General features: G+C 37.6%; 1 protein-coding gene and 1 pseudogene across 9 annotated transcripts; both read right to left on the reverse strand.

The window, feature by feature from the left end:
- Positions 1–3,874: 3,874 nt before the first annotated feature.
- On the reverse strand, positions 3,875–12,006 carry LOC107612789 (RAF-like serine/threonine-protein kinase 20). Of its 9 annotated transcripts, none has more exons than XM_088496652.1 (12): positions 11,700–11,964; positions 11,444–11,538; positions 10,537–10,887; positions 8,777–10,446; positions 7,994–8,620; positions 7,829–7,906; positions 6,559–6,711; positions 6,240–6,403; positions 5,778–5,925; positions 5,565–5,687; positions 5,199–5,286; positions 3,875–4,374 (listed from the first exon to the last, which is right to left on the reverse strand). In XM_088496652.1, exons 3-12 carry the CDS (start codon positions 10,718–10,720, stop codon positions 4,181–4,183), a joined length of 3,429 nt encoding a protein of 1,142 aa, XP_088352778.1. In that variant the 5' UTR covers positions 10,721–10,887; positions 11,444–11,538; positions 11,700–11,964; the 3' UTR covers positions 3,875–4,180. The 9 variants fall into 9 exon arrangements, with proteins under 9 accessions (XP_088352778.1, XP_088352776.1, XP_088352775.1 ...); XM_088496650.1 differs by having other exon boundaries at positions 7,994–8,355; positions 8,434–8,620; positions 8,777–10,887; XM_088496649.1 differs by lacking the exon at positions 11,444–11,538 and having other exon boundaries at positions 7,994–8,355; positions 8,434–8,620; positions 8,777–10,887; positions 11,700–11,996.
- Positions 12,007–12,368: 362 nt separating this feature from the next.
- On the reverse strand, positions 12,369–13,139 carry LOC110265960 (uncharacterized; annotated as a pseudogene).
- Positions 13,140–18,051: the final 4,912 nt, after the last annotated feature.

The following is an 18,051-nucleotide window of genomic DNA, read 5'->3' on the forward strand; positions in this document are numbered from 1 at the left end:
TGTTATTTGATAATCTGAAAAATCATAAAAATGATTCTTGAAGCAAGAAAAAGCACCAAAGAACAAAGCTTGCAGAAAAAAAAAGGGCGAAAAAAAATAGAAAGAAAGAGAAAAAGCAAGCAGAAAAAGCCAAAAGCTTTTAAAACCAAGAGGCAAGAGCAAAAAGCCAATAACCCTTAAAACCAAAAGGCAAGGGCAAATAAAAAGGATCCCAAGGCTTTGAGCATCAGTGGATAGGAGGGCCTAAAGGAATAAAATCCTGGCCTAAGCGGCTAAACCAAGCTGTCCCTAACCATGTGCTTGTGGCGTGTAGGTGTCAAGTGAAAACTTGAGACTGAGCGGTCAAAGTCAAGGTCCAAAGCAAAAAAAAGAGTGTGCTTAAGAACCCTGGACACCTCTAATTGGGGACTTTAGCAAAGCTGAGTCACAATCTGAAAAGGTTCACCCAATTATGTGTCTGTGGCATTTATGTATCCGGTGGTAATACTGGAAAACAAAGTGCTTAGGCCCACGGCCAAGACTTATAAAGAAGTTGTGTTCAAGAATCATCATACTGAACTAGGAGAGTCAATAACACTATCTGAACTCTGAGTTCCTATAGATGCCAATCATTCTGAACCTCCATGGATAAAGTAAGATGCCAAAACTATTCAAGAGGCAAAAAGCTACAAGTCCCGCTCATCTGATTGGAGCTATGTTTCATTGATAGTTTGGAATTTATAGTATATTCTCTTCTTTTTATCCTATTTGATTTTCAGTTGCTTGGGGACAAGCAACAATTTAAGTTTGGTGTTGTGATGAGCGGATAATTTATACGCTTTTTGGCATTATTTTTAGTATGTTTTTAGTAGAATCTAGTTACTTTTAGGGATGTTTTCATTAGTTTTTATGTTAAATTCACATCTCTGGACTTAACTACGAGTTTGTGTGTTTTTCTGTGATTTCAGGTATTTTCTGGCTGAAATTGAGGGACTTGAGCAAAAATCAGATTCAGAGGTTGAAGAAGGACTGCTGATGCTGTTGGATTCTGACCTCCCTGCACTAAAAATGGATTTTCTGGAGCTACAGAACTCAAAATGGCGCGCTTCCAATTGCATTGGAAAGTATACATCCAGGGCTTTCCAGCAATATATAATAGTCCATATTTTGCCCAAGTTTAGATGACGCAAACTGGCGTTCAACGCCAGCTCTCTGCCCAATTCTGGCGTCCAGCGCCAGAAAAAAGTTGCAAAGTGGAGTTCAACGCCCAAACTGGCACAAAAGCTGGCGTTCAACTCCAAGAATGACCTCTCCACGTGTGGACTTTAAGCTCAGCCCAAGCACACACTAAGTGGGCCCCGGAAGTGGATTTATGCATCAATTACTTACTTCTGTAAACCCTAGTGACTAGTTTATTATAAATAGAACTTTTTATCATTGTATTCGTAGTCTTGGTTACTCTGGTTCCCCTCTGGGGCCGAGACCAATGAACTCCATTATCACTTATATATTTTCAACGGTAGAGTTTCTGCACTCCATAGATTAAGGTGTGGAGCTCTGCTGTTCCTCAAGGATTAATGCAAAGTACTACTGTTTTCTATTCAATTCAACTTATTCAGTTTCTAAGATATTCATTCGCACTTCAACCTGAATGTGATGAACGTGACAATCATCATCATTCCCTATGAACGCATGCCTGACAACCACTTTCTTTCTACATTAGATTGAATGAGTATCTCTTAGATCTCTTAATCAGAATCTTCGTGGTATAAGCTAGATTGATGGCGGCATTCATGAGAGTCCGGAAAGTCTAAACCTTGTCCGTGGTATTCTGAGTAGGACTCTGGGATTGAATGACTGTGACGAACTCCAAACTCGCGAGTGCTGGGCGTAGTGACAGACGCAAAAGGATAGTAAATTCTATTCCAGTATGATCGAGAACCTCCAAGATGATTAGCCATGCAGTGACAGCGCATCGGACCATTTTCACAGAGAGGAATAGGATGCAACCAACGACAAGGGTGATGCCTCCAGACGATCAGCCGTGCTGTGACAGAGCATTTGGACCATTTTCCCGAGAGGATTGAAAGTAGCCATTGGCACCGGTGACATCCTTACACAAAGCCAGCCATAGAAAGGAGTAAGACTGATTGGATGAAGACAGTAGGAAAGCAGAGGTTCAGAGGAATGAATGCATCTCCATACGCTTATCTGAAATTCTCACCAATGATTTACATAAGTATTTCTATCCTTATTTTAGTATTAATTTCGAAAACTCCATAACTATTTTATATCCGCCTGACTGAGATTTACAAGGTGACCATAGCTTGCTTCATACCAACAATCTCCGTGGGATCGACCCTTACTCAAGCAAGGTTTATTACTTGGACGACCCAGTGCACTTGCTGGTTAGTTATGCGAAGTTGTGATGATATGTTTAGACCATGGTTCTGTGCATCCGTTTTTGGTGCCATCGCCAGGGAATCAATTTCGAACAATAATTCACAACTTGAGTAACAATTTCGCATACCAACCACCTCTTTCTCTTTCTCCTCTTCCTTCTTCTTTTTTCATTAGAATTTTTTCTCCTCTTTTCTTTTTCTCTTTCCCCTCCATCATCAGTTATCTCGTTGCTGAAGATAACAAATAATTCAGGTTCAGATTGTCAATTGAACCAGAACAAAATTGATTATTGTTTTTAAACAAATCAAGTGGCTAAGGTGCGGTTCAATTCAGAAGAAAAAATATAGCATTAGAGAAAATATTTTTCTGCAGCAAATTTGGGTGTATCACGAAGATATTTGGGTGTAACACGAAGATATTTGGGTGTATTTTAAGAATTTTTGGGTGTATTTTTATTCTGATAAGTTTTGCATAATTCAAAACTCTTCCTCTTCATCCTCCTCCTCTTTTACTCTTTTTTATCATCATCATTCATAACCATCTTCTTCTTCTTTTTTTCTTATTCATCTTTTTTTTTTTATTTTACCTTCTCAAGTTTTTTCTTGTTTTACTCTCTTAACAAGAATAAAAACAAAAAAAATCAAACAAAAAAAAAGAAAAAACACATAATGCTTCAAAATTACTTAGAATAGCATGAACTTACATTCATTTAACTAAAAGAAAGAAAGAAATAAGAAAAAAAAAGAAGAAAAAATGCAGTATTAGAGAAAATATTTTTCTATATTTGTAGCAAATTTGGGTGTAACACGAAGATATTTTGGTGTAACACGAAGATATTTGAGTGTATTTTAAGAATTTTTGGTGTATTTTTATTCTGATAAGTTCTGCATAATTCAAAACCCTTCATCTTCCTCCTCTTCATCTTCTACTGCTTTTTTTTCCTTCTTATTTCGTTTTCTTATAATTCTTCTTGGAAGAAAAAATCAAACAAAGAACAAGAAAAAAATACATAATGTTGAAAAATCAATAGAAAGATGAGGAGAAAAAAATGTAGCAACAACAATAATAAAAAAACGATGAAGATGAAACACACGAAGAAAAAAGAGAAACGCAAAAAAGAAAGAGAAGAAGAAGGAAGAGGAGGAGGAGAAGGAGGAACGTAAAGAAGAAGAAGCGTCTTCCATAATGGTGAGTGATAACGCGCTTTAGAAACGATTGAGTGGCGCGTATTATCACACTCCAATAGGTGAATGTCGTTTTTGTTAAACTTGGCTTAACTTATAAAACTTGTAAACCAAAAAAAATTGTATATGTAGCATAATTCATGACGAAAAACAACATTTAATGTTACTTCTCCCAATAGTTACACTTTTTTCATAATTCGGAGTTATCTCCTTTTCTTTTATAGTTACACCTCTTCCTCATCATGGGCACACACAAAAAAATGACGTTGGTCAAGTCCATACATGAAATTGTACATTCAACTCATAAATTACAACACAAAATTGTGAATTACTTATAGATGCAAGAAATTTGGTTCAAAGGGCAAATATACAAAGTAAAAGGGAACCAAACAACATAGAAAAGAAGACTATTTTCCGTTTGCACAAAAGCAGTTTCATATACACACAAATTTAGCTCACAAAAGTATAGGGTTGATAAAAGAAAAAAAAAAGAAAATTTTCAATAAAAAGTAGAGGTGGTATAATAATACACTTGGAGTATGATTTTAACAATACCAACGCCAATATTGGTATTAGGGTTGGAAAAGCAGCAACCAACACATCTCTCTCTCAAATCATTTAGACGCCTTTTGGCCCTGCACCTTTGCCTGGCTAGCTGCCACAGACATGACACGCAATCGACGGGCAATTTCTGTAAAGGAAGGTCTGACTGCAGGATTTGGTGCCCAGCACTGCTCCATCAGTGTTCGCCATTCTGAGTCGCAGTAACTGGGAATTGTTGGCCTTAATGTGTTATTAACAATCCCACCTGTATGGAAAGAGAAATTATGGGTCATATGGTGATCAAATGACAAATTGAGTAACAAACACTTTGATTGGTTTTTTGGCACTTATTTCTCTTAAGCATGTTTATGCGAAAGAACACGAGAACTTGTACCCAGAGTGTCTTACACACAGTCAACTCAACTGGGGTGGAATTGGTTAAAATCCAGGCACATAGATAAATGGTTTATACCATAATAATCACAACAACAATAATAAGGGTAACAAGCAAAGCAAGCTAAATTCACACTTGAACCAGTTGCAATCTCTAGTGTTCAAATTTTACTATTTTGTTTTGAATTTTTTTTTTTTTTCAGTTTGATGGTGACAGTTGTGATAATTTGTATGAAAATGTTTTGATCTATCACTTGAAATTTTAGGATACTTGTTCTGGAGTTTCACCCACACATTGAATTTCAGTGAAGTCTATCTGTCTATGTTTCAAGCTAAAAGGGATCTTCATGTGAGAGGGAATGTTAAAGAGAGATCATAAAACCATTTATTTGGCTTCACCTAACTGCTTCAACTTCTCAAATCTTTGATGTGATGCTTCGGAATCTTAGGTGAAAACCCTATGTTCCTCATTTAGATCCTCTTTTTCAACCTGATTCACTAACAACATTCTTTTCAAAAGCTCAACTCAAACACCTAAATCTTTTTATACAGTCACTGTTCATAGAGAATGCATAAAAGGTTGTCCAAGCACATTCTTACTTCCAAAAATTGGTAGAAAATTGATTTCAGAGTATACAACCATAGTTCAAGATCTACCTCAGGACCCAAAAAAACAGCATAGGAACAAGATCGCACCTATGATTGCACCATAGTGCATATTGGCATAAGGCTCCTCACCAGTTAGAATTTCCCACAATACTATGCCAAAGGAGAACACATCAACCTACAAATAAGAATTCAATTTTAGATGCCAATAACTCCGAGTAACAAGGCAGAGAAAAACAGAAATGAAGTAGATTTCTTTAATTTCACAGGGATTTCTTCTCCAAAGGTAAGGGGAAGTTAAGAAATCCAGAGTACTATGACAAATAAAGACTTTCCAGGTGAGATCAAAGCAGTTTTTAATGCCTAAAATAGAGATCAGAATATCAGATCAGTAAATTCAGCTGCATACTTGAATTTTAATCTTTGGAAAGAGTAGAAGACAACTTAAAATTCTACCTTTTCTGACACCTTGTTGCTGCTACCATTCAGCAGCTCCGGTGCCATCCAAGGAAGTGTCCCCCGCACGCCACCTGAGACCAAGGTATTCCGCTTAATTTTTGACAAGCCAAAATCACCAACCTGGAAACACAAGTTTCTTAGTCTTGTCAACTCTTAAACACAAAGAAGATTCCAACTTAAACAATTAGACAAAAATACAAGCGTAGTTACCTTGCATATTGGCCGTAAAGGATCTTTCAAGTTCACAAGCAAATTATCACATTTTAAGTCAAAATGAACAATATTTTTTGAGTGTAAATACTCCATTCCAAAAGCTGCATCCATAGCAATTATCAGCCTCTTGCGACGATCTAGATACCTACAATACAATTTAGACCCATTAGAGCCAAATCCACCAACAGACATGATATTCATAACTGGACATTATAAAACAGTGAATTCTAGTAGCACTTACGAGTTATGACTTATGGCTGTAACAAAATTACAAAAGCAAACAAACAGATTGCATAGATCATGGCTTCTATAAGAAATAGGAGTTATTATAATTTATAATCACACAACTTTCACTATATTAGATAAAAGGCAGACGTAAATAAAAAGAATTACCGAGGACATTGTTTTACATGAAGAACTAAATAATAGAAATGCAAAGGTTCTTTCTAGGTACATTACCTATCTTTGCGAAGCAATACATGCCGAAGAGAACCATCCACCATGTACTCCGTAACAGTGGCCATTGTTCCTCCAGGTCCATCCTGAACTACACCATAAAATGCCACAACATTTGGGTGATGAAGCTTGGAAAGAATATCAGCTTCCCGCCAGAATTCTAAAGTCTGAGAAAAAGAAGCAAATATCATTTCATGTGCCTCAAAATCCATTACCATCAGTTAAGCTCGTTCAGAGAATAGATAAATATCCAGGTAGTATATTATCGAAATTATAATATATATATATATATATATATATATATATATATATATATATATACCAGTCTCTCTTGCTCTGATGATCGACCGGTGAAACAGCTTTTCTTTATTCTTTTGATGGCAACATCTGTTCCACGCCATTTTCCATGATACACAGTCCCAAAGGTACCAGAACCCAGCTCCTTCAGCTCTTCAAGATCTTCATTCATTATGACCTATGAATTGCATCAGAACAATTAAATAACGGGACTGAAGACTTTAATGCTTAGACCAGTATTCAATGAAGACAATGAATTCAAGTGACGATGTAAATAGTTGTGAAAATACAAAACAGCTAGATGACCAGAGCAGTCTACAATAGGTAATATGAGAAGATGAAAAGAGAAATAAAGAATCATATCATGACTGAAACTTGGTTAACTTGTCCATACATTGTATTTTGATACACATGTTACAGACTTAAAAGTATGCCTAAGAAATACTTGACCACAGAACCTGTAATAGTCCATAGAAGTCAGCATTGACATTCATAACCACACACATACACATAGTACCTCACACAAAATTCAACAATTGAAGAATGCAATAACTAGAGATACAACTGAAAGCCACAAAGCACAAAATGTTCAGTATGGAAGGATCTTTAGAACGAAATTCTTTGATAAACGATATATGCAGCAGCTACCAATGCTGTTTTCTAGAGTTATATTAGCATGTCACTTAATTCAAAAGGATGCTATCAAAAAGTTGTTAGCTGATATTGTTTTTCACTAAACCTCTGTTGAAAGCTTCCAAAAGAAGCAAGTCTACTTGAATTCACATAAACTAGTCATGCAGACCAGAATTTAATCATCGCAATCATTGTTCTCATCTAAACTCCTTCTCTCCCTTGCTACCTCTCTCCCTGTGATTTCTCTCTCTTCCCACAATTTTTTTCTCACTCTGTTGTTTCTTTTCTCTTTACTTGCTGATATCATAGCTCAGTACTGTTGTAGTAACCTCAATGAAAATGAAAGAATGGGAACAGATTAAAATGATCAAGCCTTGTTCAATAAAATGCAAGCATCATACTCTGCTGCCAACATGAACTCAAAAAGTTACAAAAGCAAGTCTCGATTATTAAACAAATAACTAGGAACTAGACCAGCAAAGCATGCCAATTTAAGCCTAAGCATTATCGCCATTCATTGATGTACAAGACATCAATAAATTTATAAAACTTGGACAAATTAGCAATCACTCCTTAATAAAAATATTCATTTAATTTACTCCTCTAAGAATGAGAACCATGCCACAGAAGAAATATCGCAGATGAGAGAAGGAGAAACTCACCTGCAAAGAATTCGGGTCAATTTCACTTACGGGAGGATCAACAGGAGGTGTACGATTTCTTGTTTCAAACTTCCCATCCTGTGTTAAAATGACAAATACTTCTGTCAGCAAACAAATATATTTATAAAGATTCTGAAATGAAATTGAATATATTAAAAAGCATACCTCAAAAACTGATTCCTGTGCTCTTATGTTTTCCATGATAGCATTAAATTGCATACTTTCAGTATCCTTCACGAGGGGATCATTTGGCTTTAGAATAGTAGTTTCTGTTCCAACCCTTCCATGTAAGTCTTTCTGATATATTTCACCTGTTGTTAGAGGCGTAACATGTTGAGTTCTACCGTCATCTTCCACTTCTTCTATTGCAGGTGAAAAACTAACATGATCCTGATCAATGAGAGAGACATTATTGAGTCCTTCTTGTGCCAGTTTGTGAAAATATTCCCAAGGTGTAGGTTCATGATTTTTCACATTTATGCTTAGACCTACTCCATCCGAGGTTAGTGGATGCCGACCCGAGAAACCTTCTTCAAGTAAAGCTTTATACATGTCACTAAGCACTTCACGGGGAAATCGATCATCAATATCAATTAGAATGTCACCTTGTGATGTCTTTGAAGCAACACTTGAAGAAGGTTGAAAATCATCTTTGGTAGTTTGGTTCCCATTTAGAGAAACAGGTAGTCCTTGAACCATGCGACTTTCATTAGATTCTGTAACAGTGGCATTGCCCCAATCAACCTCGGGAAGACATGAAGCAGGATCCTCAAGATGCCTAGCAGAGGGAACCTGATGCAAAGTAGGAAAGTCAGATTCTGATTTGCTATCTTTTATCTCATCAAGCCGGTGTTTGATATGATTATCTTTACAATAAGTTTCAGGTTCAAAATTAACAACATGATCTTTAGTTACTACATCATTACTTCCTTCAACTATTGGTACTACCTTCTTCAACTCAGAATTCACATGCTCAGTTAGTTTTGACTTCAACTGGCTACTTGGATCAGGAAAATGTTTGTATATTTGATGTTTGGTAGCATAGCCATCAGCAGGCAAAGGCTTTGCTGCAACACCCGATTCCTCAGCTCGGAGAGGCTGATTCCCATTATGCAAGTTGTCGTCAGATCCTGTAACTGAATCTGAGGGTTTTGCATCAGAAAGTAAATCGGAAATGTTAAACTGAGAACCATGTAAATCATCTGACTTGGTGGACCGATTCAGCAAATCTACTTGCTCCCTAGGAATCCTTTCTGAATAGTAAACTCTTTCAGGAAGAGGAGGAGGGTTAAGAGAACTAAAATCAACAGCATTTGACTGGGAGTCGACATAAGTGGGAGCAAAGCCACTGTTAGATGTAGAAGCACCATCTTCATAGTTCTGTAGCTGGTCCTTTTTTGTCGGAGGTATTGGATAGCCCTCTGGCATAGTAACTACAGCTGTTGCTTCGGGAAAATTATTTTTCATGTAACCATCAAATAGTTGAGTAGGAGCTGAGGATGGGGTTTCCAAGTATAAAACTTTACCCTGGTCGCTTGCTTGTTCAATCAAACTATCAACCTTCTTTTTTGTGACCACTGGTGGTATTTCAGAATTATGTACTGGTAATCCGACTGGTGGATGGCCTTTGCTAAAAACCCCATCTTGATTAATCAGTGCACGAGGAGGCATAGTAGTAGGAATGTCTTCAACAACAGATCTAGAAACATGATATTGACCAACAGGATCCCCATGGTGCATTGGTTGCAAGGACTGTGGATATCTTTCATAAGAATTTGAGGAAGTAGGTAGCACTGGTTGCAAGGATTCCACATTTGGTGATGAGTCAAATTTGTTATTCAGGAGAGAATTGTTGACACCTACAGATTCAACAGCAACTTTACCAGTCTCCCTTTCAGTGTTCTGCCTGTCCAAATCATGCAGATCATTTGCTGAAAAGTTCACGCCAATCAGGGTTGAGTTTCTTCTTGATCCCATGTCCATGCCGTTAACAGCAACAACATATTGGATCTCAGAATCATCACCCAAACCACTGAGACCAAATTGAGCGTCCTCCAAATCACTCAATGAGAACAAAAACATCCTAGGCTTTTGTGATCCTTCTCTGTCTTCTAGATGGTTACATTCTTCCATCATATTCTGCAAATCCTCATCACATGACACAGATACCAAAGCATCAAGATCTTCCCCCGGAAGCTGATACTTGATTGCATGAACCTGACTATACATTAATAATGCTTTCTGCAAGAGCTCCTGCCAAGATATATTCTTTCTTATACGAAGAATACGTGTATCACCTCCAACATACCTTAGTTTTCCATCACTTGGTCTAGGTAATATTCTCCCACCAAAGCTGCAAAGGAACTTCAATAGCATTGATGAGCTATCGGAACCTCGAGAAGAGCCATACTTCTGCACAAGTTGTCTACTGTCCTGAGTCATTGAAGTTCTTGGTATTGATCGAATTGACCCATAATTGCTTTTGTCTCCCTGCAATGATGTGTTCACTCTTTCAAACTCTTTTGGATATTTGTCAACCATTGAAAGCATGGAAATGTCTGATCCACTTTCTGATGTTGGATGACTAATGCCTAAAATGCCTTTTAGATCCATATAACCTGGTGTATAATTAGTGTCACCGACATTTGGAAACATAGGCTTCCCAAGATTCACCCTATCTCTCATAAATTCGAGAGCAAATTCCTCACCTGTCTGTATGGAAAAATTAAGTACAGGTTTGGCTTGTGCCGTACCAACATTAGGTGGTCTTCTAATTGTATGCATGTCATCCGGTCGATCCTGCATCATTGGCTGCAACCCAGGCTGGAATTCACCATTTCTTGGTTCCATTGTATTGCTTGGAAGAACTTTTTGGAATCTTGAATGTTCCATTATACCATATCCTTTTACTTGAAAAAAGAAGAATTTATTTACAGCCTTTATGCCAAAGGTGCTTCGAAAACCTTGAGTACTAATTAATCACAATTTAGAAATTTGAAGCATCTGCGATCTTCGGCATTCCCAAGCCTCAAAATGCAAATCAAATTTGAAGTAATCACCTGTATAAATAATGGAATTCAAAAGAAGTTTTAGCAACAAGTTAACATGGAAAACGATGACATAATGGATGGGCAGAGAATAGAGATATACAATATCACTGCAGATGCCTAAAATTACTGAGATAACCGAAAAGATCAAGATAATGGCAACCCAGTCCTTTTGTAAAATTGACAATAAAACGTTTCAATATAATAAACAAAGGCAGCATAATTTCTATGGCTAAAGAGCTATTATGTCTCTGAGGACATGAATGGAATGACCATGCATCAATGTGAATGCAATTTTGAGAATATCTCAGTAGTTTCTCAAAAAAATTACAGGTATTTCTAGTCCTGCAAAACTAATTCCGGAAATTAGCTAGCTATTGACTAATCAATTAATAATAATACTTTTAAGCATTGAATTCTGCAGAATTCCTATAAAATTTTCATGAACATACAAGCCGATCACCTCTAGCGCCAAATAACCCAATTGTCAAAAATGATTGCGATTAAGAGGCAAGCAAAGACCATTTCGTAACACAAAATCAAAATTGAGCATAATATAATAGTCTACCAAAAACACAATCAGAATCCTTTGAACTGACATCTTCATTCCCAAATCCAAAATTGTCAATCTAGGGTTCCACCTCCTATCAACAGTTCAACACTCTCCATTAAACCCCCCCCCCCCCCAAAAAAAAAAAAAAAACAAAAAGTAATAATTAAAACAATAAATAAAACAAAGATCAAACATCAAAACTAGCGGAACATTAAGTGAATCAAACTATCCAATTATAATAAAAATAAGAAAAAACAAAATTTTCACTTACCCAATGTATTGCTTCAGTTCAAGCGCTGAAACTAATATTCAATTAAGTGACCAAATAAAAGAAAAGGATAACTTTTGCAATCAAAAACAGAACTTTCAGCTGGAAACAAAACAAACCAACGTTTTCTTTTTCTATTTTGTGGGTTATCACGCACTGATTCTTGCTTTACCCACAGTCAGAGTGTGAATCAACTTGCACTTCAACCCTGTCTTCAGAAAAAGACGCTTCGTTTTTTCCTTTTTCTTCTTTCCGTTTTGTTTTGTGCAGAAAAAATAGTTCTATTTTATTTTTCATGATAATGATGTGTAAGGGAAAAAAATTAAATTGTTAACAATTTTGTGTTGATTTTATTTATAGTATTATCGTCATTAAAAAAACTTTGGACGGCTTGTATTATTCTTTTGTCCATGATGATTATTCTATTTTGTTTAGTAAGATTAAACATTATTAACCTTTTGGATTTATCTTCTGTTTGCAAGCATTCATCAACATCTCATACAATAGTATAGACTACAGATAGCAGTAGAAAACTAGAAATATAAAATGACCCACAATAATAGATATCTTCGTTTACTAATGTATTTTTTGAGTTAAACCCAAAGTGGTTCTTAAGATTCACAAAATGCATCCATTTAGTCCCTTACTTTCCAATTGCACTAATTACGTCCTCTAGATTACAAAAAATGCATCAACATAATCCCTCTCAAATTTTCCGTTCATATTGCTTGCCGGTGGGAGTGACGTGGCGAATGATTGCCACACTGGAAGATGGAAAACGTCATCGTATTGGCAATCATTCCTCTCCTGCTCCTTCTCGTGCTTCTCCCTCTTCAACCTCTCTTCCCTCAACTCCTCCAAAGTCTTCCTCCCATTCTTCTTCTTATTCTCATTCTTCACTTCCCCATCACTATCAGCCCCACCGCCCTTCTCATCGATGCCATTACGAATCTCAAGATATATACCAAGCTTCACACCCTTCCCTACTACCCCGTACCCTAACCTATACTTCTCATCCTCGGGACCCACCACCACCCTCGAGGACTTTCCTTCTTCTTTCTTCATCCTCTTCTCCTTCTTTCACCCTTCCCTTTCCCCTAACAACTCCTTCCTCTTCTCGGTTTCTCGTACAGGATCGAAAATCTTAATCCCCTCTAACAAGTTAATGTGCCTGTTGTCACCCGAATTCTTCAATTCCGGTTCTTCTTCTTCTTTCTCCCCCTTCTCTTTCTTTGCCTTGGCCTTAACGAGAGGAGTCAAACCCTTGGCGGTGCGGAGGCGCTCGAGGCGGAGCTCGGCGTTGTGCTTTCTGACCTCTTCGCGCTTGATCTGCTTGTCTCTAGCGGCTTGCTCCTCGTCGCGGCGGACCTTTTCTCTGTTCTCGTAGTTGTAGACGTTCCACCGCTTCTGCAGGAGAATGTTGAGGCCGCCATGGCCTCCCATTTTCGGTGGCTTAACGATTTAGCTTGCTGAGGTTGGAGATTATTGGCTGTGAAATTTGTAATATCGATGAACTATGAGCTTGATGATAGGCCTCTTTCGATTTTTCCAGCGAGAGATACGATATTGATAACAAATTTGCAATACTTTATTGTGAATTTAGTTTGGAACATGTTGTGTGTCCGCGTGTGTAATTAGAAATTTTGAAAACCCTAAGACGATACTGTAAGGGACTAAATAGTGATAGTACAAAGTAACCTATGCCAAATCAATATGAGCCTTCTTCTTTGTCTTCAATTTGTGTCGCCTCTCCATGTGGCTTCCTGCAACCAAGGAGATGGAAGGTGAAGAAAATTCAATGCCAGAAGAACAAGAACAAAAATAATTAAGAAATTAATTAAGCAAATTAACAAACATATACAACGCAGCAAGAACACAGCAAAGTGATGACTCACCTACTAGAATTTCGACGAGAACGGCGAGAAGCAAAGCAACACAGAAAGACCGCGAGAAGCACCGTAATAGGCAAGAACTACGAGCATCACGGCGAGGAGGGTAAGAAGTTGCTCGGCCAATACGGACAGAAGGGGACGGCAACTATAGAGTTGGGGATGATGGCTTGGGTCTCCAGCGTGGCAATCATTCGCCACGTCACTCCCGCCGGTAAGAAATATGAACGGAAAATTCAAGAGGGACCACGTTGATACATTTTTTGGAATCTGGAGGACGTAATTAGTGCAATTAGGAAGTCAGGGACTAAATCGATGCATTTTGTGAATTTCAGGGACCACTTTGAAATTTAACTCGTATTTTTTAGATATTACCCATTTTTTATGGCTGCGTATTTTATAGCTAGATATCTTCGTTTACTAATTTTTTTTTTCAAATCTCAATATATATACTAAGAACAAAATAGAATAATTAAAATAATAAATACTTTATACCAAAAATTATTTTACAAAAAGGGAGAAAAAATTATGTACTTAATTATAGTGACTGCAGTTCTCAGTCATATGATTGGTTGTGAAGGTCAGAACATAAAAAATAATTAAAAGAATGTAAGAGGAGAAACAATAGTTTGAAAATTAGGTTGAAAAAGATAAAAATATAATTTGAACTCAATAATCGTTTGCTTCAATAGATGATGAAAAAGCTAAATTTAAAATTCTAATTCCTCAATTAGAAAGTGAAAAAACAAATATAGAAAAAGGATGAAGATGGTAAATAAAGGTGTAAAGGATGAGTGCTTTGGTTGTAGTTATTATTCTAGTTAGCAACTAAAGATATTTAAATAATGTGAATAGTAATTAAAGAGATTTAAATGATGTAAAAGTGAAAGTGAAAGTGTGAAACATTAGTTTTATAAACATTACTTTTATAAATCTATGTTTGATTATTTTTATATTTTGTAGAATTATAATTGTATATAAAAATTAGGATTTTAAAATAGTACATTGAAATTTAGTAAAAAAATTATAATTTGGAAATTAGAATCAGTGATAGATTTAGCGATTGAAATTATATCAACCGATTTAGCCACCAAAAAACTAGTTGCTATTAGGAACTGTTGATGTCCTGCCTCAATAAATAGAAGTCAGGCCCAATAACGCAAAAAGGCCCACCAATAAAGGTGAATTTCGTGACAAGCCCGGCTTCTTTAAAGAGGTCGGACTACAACAAAGAGGTCCAGCTCTACTTGACCTAACAAGTAACTGCCTCTTTCTATCTCTCCTATTATCTCTACCTCATCTAAAAGGTAAATCCCAACAAACTCCCAAAATAAAGGGAACGCTTATCTATCAGAAAAGATAGATCTACTCCAACAAAGGTGGTTATCTACTCTATTATAAATACCCTAGAAACCCCCGGTACAATTCACGTTCTACTCTACTAAAAACATGACTAAAGCCCTTACTAATTTAAGAATCGAAGTCTCTTGTAGGTACCACCCTCCACCTCCTCACTAGGAACTCGGACAGGCGGCACCTCGGCATATCAAGTCGGACGTTGCCACACAAAGGGATCTGGACCTCACGTCCAAGGCCAAATTAACCCTCGCCGTTGCCGGGAACCTGGGATTCATCCTCTAACAAATGGCGGACCATGAGCTCAGAGATGGCTATACAGCATCCGAGTCCAAGCCAGAAGATCAGCCAGAAGACCAAACCCTCTTGCTTCTACCTCTACCACCATACCATGGCCCCCACGGGGAAGGGACCTCAGGAGATCTCCAAACAAGGAGGATCTAGTCCGAGTCCACCATCCCAAGGCAGAGGATCTACCTCATGCGACCGAGATCCTGGATCTCGTCCATGGCCAAGGGAATCGGCTACAACAGCTTGAACACGAAGCTGAATGATAACAGGAAGCAGAACGGGAGCTGTGAAAGGAAGTAAAGTGACGAAAGGAGTTAGAAGACAATCTACAAAAATTAGAAGCTTATGTACAAAGAAACAATCGGATGGAGCGTGATGAAAGTCCCTTGGGAAGGCAAGATCCGTTCATAGAAGAGATCATTGATAAACCCCATTTGTAGGGTTTATCTTGTGCATAATTTAGGAGATTTTATGACCTTTTACCCACATTTATTCAATGAAATAGCATGGTTTCATACTTGTCTCCTTATTTGTGCTTAAGTGTGAAAACATGCTTTCTAGATCCTTAATTAGCTAAATTTGATTCACCTTTGATTCCACTAGATGCCTTGATTTGTTTGTTAAGTGATTTCAGGTTGAAAAGGCTAGGAATGGATCAAAGGAGTGAAGAGAAAAGCATACAAAGTGGAGAAATCATGGAAAAGCCAAAGAATTGGAAATGTGCACCCATGCGCACGCGCACTGTATGCGCATGCGTGGATTGCGAAAACCTCAAGGGCACGCGCACTATATGCGTACGCGCCGATGGGCGCATGTGATTTTTTAAATGGAAAACGTGCCCAGCGATTTCTGAGAGCTGTGGGGCCCAATTTCAACTAACTTTGGCGCCCAAAATGCATATAAGGACCAAGGATTGAAGGGGAAAAGGGGGATTCACTTATTTTTACTCATTCATTCTCATTAGGATTAGTTTTAGTTAGTTTTAGAGAGAGAAGCTCTCACTTCTCTCTAGGATTAGGAATTAGGATTAGGTTTAGTTCTTAGATCTAGGTTTTGATTCAAGCTTTCTTCTATTTTTGCTTCTCAATTCTTTGTTGTTGCAATCATCTTTTTCTATTCTTTTGTTGTAATTTCCTTTATGTTGCTTCTATATTTTGTTGTAGATCTACTCTTGTTCCTTCTCTTCTCTTTCAATTCAAGTTGAGGTAATTCATAATAATTATGTTTTTTTTATCATTGTTGTTAATTCCTTGCAATAATTGTTGTTAGATTTCATTCTTGTTGTAGATTTACCATGCTTTCCTTTCACACCTTCCAAGTGTTTGTCAAAATGCTTGAAAAGATGTTAGAGTAGATTTTATGCTCTTGGCTTGGGAAGGTAACTTAGGAACTCTTGAGTTACTAATGTCCAAGTAATTGACGATTGGGAGCCATTAACGCTAGATCTCACTAATTGATTTGGTAGAGAACTAGGACTTATGGACTTGGATTGACATAGCTCACTTGACTTTCCTCTACTATTAGTTAGGGGTTAACTTAGTGGGGTTAGTCCTTGCTAATTCTCATGTTGTGGTTAGTGATTAGGATAGAGATCCTTGACCACCAAACTTTGCCAAGACCTTTTTAGTTGTTAGTTTATTTTCATTGCCATTTACATTTCATGTCTCTTATCCAAAAAAAAAAAACCCCCAAAACACAACCCATAACCAATAACAAGACACTTTGTTGCAATTCCTAGGGAGAATGACCCAAGGTTCAATACTTCGGTTTATAAATTTAGGGGTTTGTACTAGTGACAAACAAATTTTTGCATGAAGGGATAATTGTTGGTTTAGAAACTATACTTGCAACGAGAATTTGTTGTGAATTCTAAACCGTCAAAAGTCCATTCATCAATCATGAGGGCCAAACTTCCTAGGAACTTCAAATCTCCCGACATGGATCTCTACGATGGCACATTCGACCTGAGTCACCATCTTAGCAACTTCAGAAGCAGAATGTACTTGGCTGACGTCTCTGACGCCACTCGTTGCAAAGCCTTCTCGACTACTTTAACCAAGGTAGCCATGAAGTGGTTTGACAGCCTGCCCCCCAGGTCGGTCATTAGCTTCGACGACCTGGGAAGAAAGTTTTTAACCAGATTCTCCATCTAGAAAGACAAAACGAAGCATGCCCCAAGCCTGCTAGGAGTAAAGTAAGAGGTCGGGGAAACCCTTTGCGATTATATAGAAAGATTCAATAAAGCTTGCTTGAAAATTCAGAGTCTACCAATCGAAGCTATAACTATGGGTCTGGTCAACGGCCTTAGGGAAGGGCCATTTTCTCAGTCAATATCCAAGAGATACCTGACTTCCTTGAACGAAATCCAACAAAGGGTAGAAAAATACATCAACATGGAGGAAAATTCCCGACTTAGGGAAGCTCCATCGAGATCTAACATGCCCTACTACCAAGCTCGGGACAAAGAAAGGGAGCCCGGGAAGAAAGAGGAGCAGAACCCAGAAAAGCCTAAAAATTATCACAACTACACCCCCTCTAAGGGGTTTCCTTGGTTGATGCTTACAGAGAGATATGTCACATGGAGAAGCTTCCACCACCTCGTCCGATTAAGCATAAGAAAGCTGAAAGTCGGACTGAATATTGTAAATATCACAAGTTGAACGGACACTCCACCAATGAATGCTACGACCTCAAGAATGTCATCGAAAAGTTAGTCAAAGAAGGCCGACTTAATAGATACCTGGCAGACAGGTCTAACGACCCGAGAAAGAGAAGAAGGGATGAAGAAGGAGGACGACCAGAACGCCCTCTTCACACCC

Source organism: Arachis ipaensis, chromosome B8, assembly GCF_059453495.1.
Source record: "Arachis ipaensis isolate K30076 ecotype BB chromosome B8, ASM5945349v1, whole genome shotgun sequence".
Taxonomy (NCBI): Eukaryota; Viridiplantae; Streptophyta; class Magnoliopsida; order Fabales; family Fabaceae; genus Arachis; species Arachis ipaensis.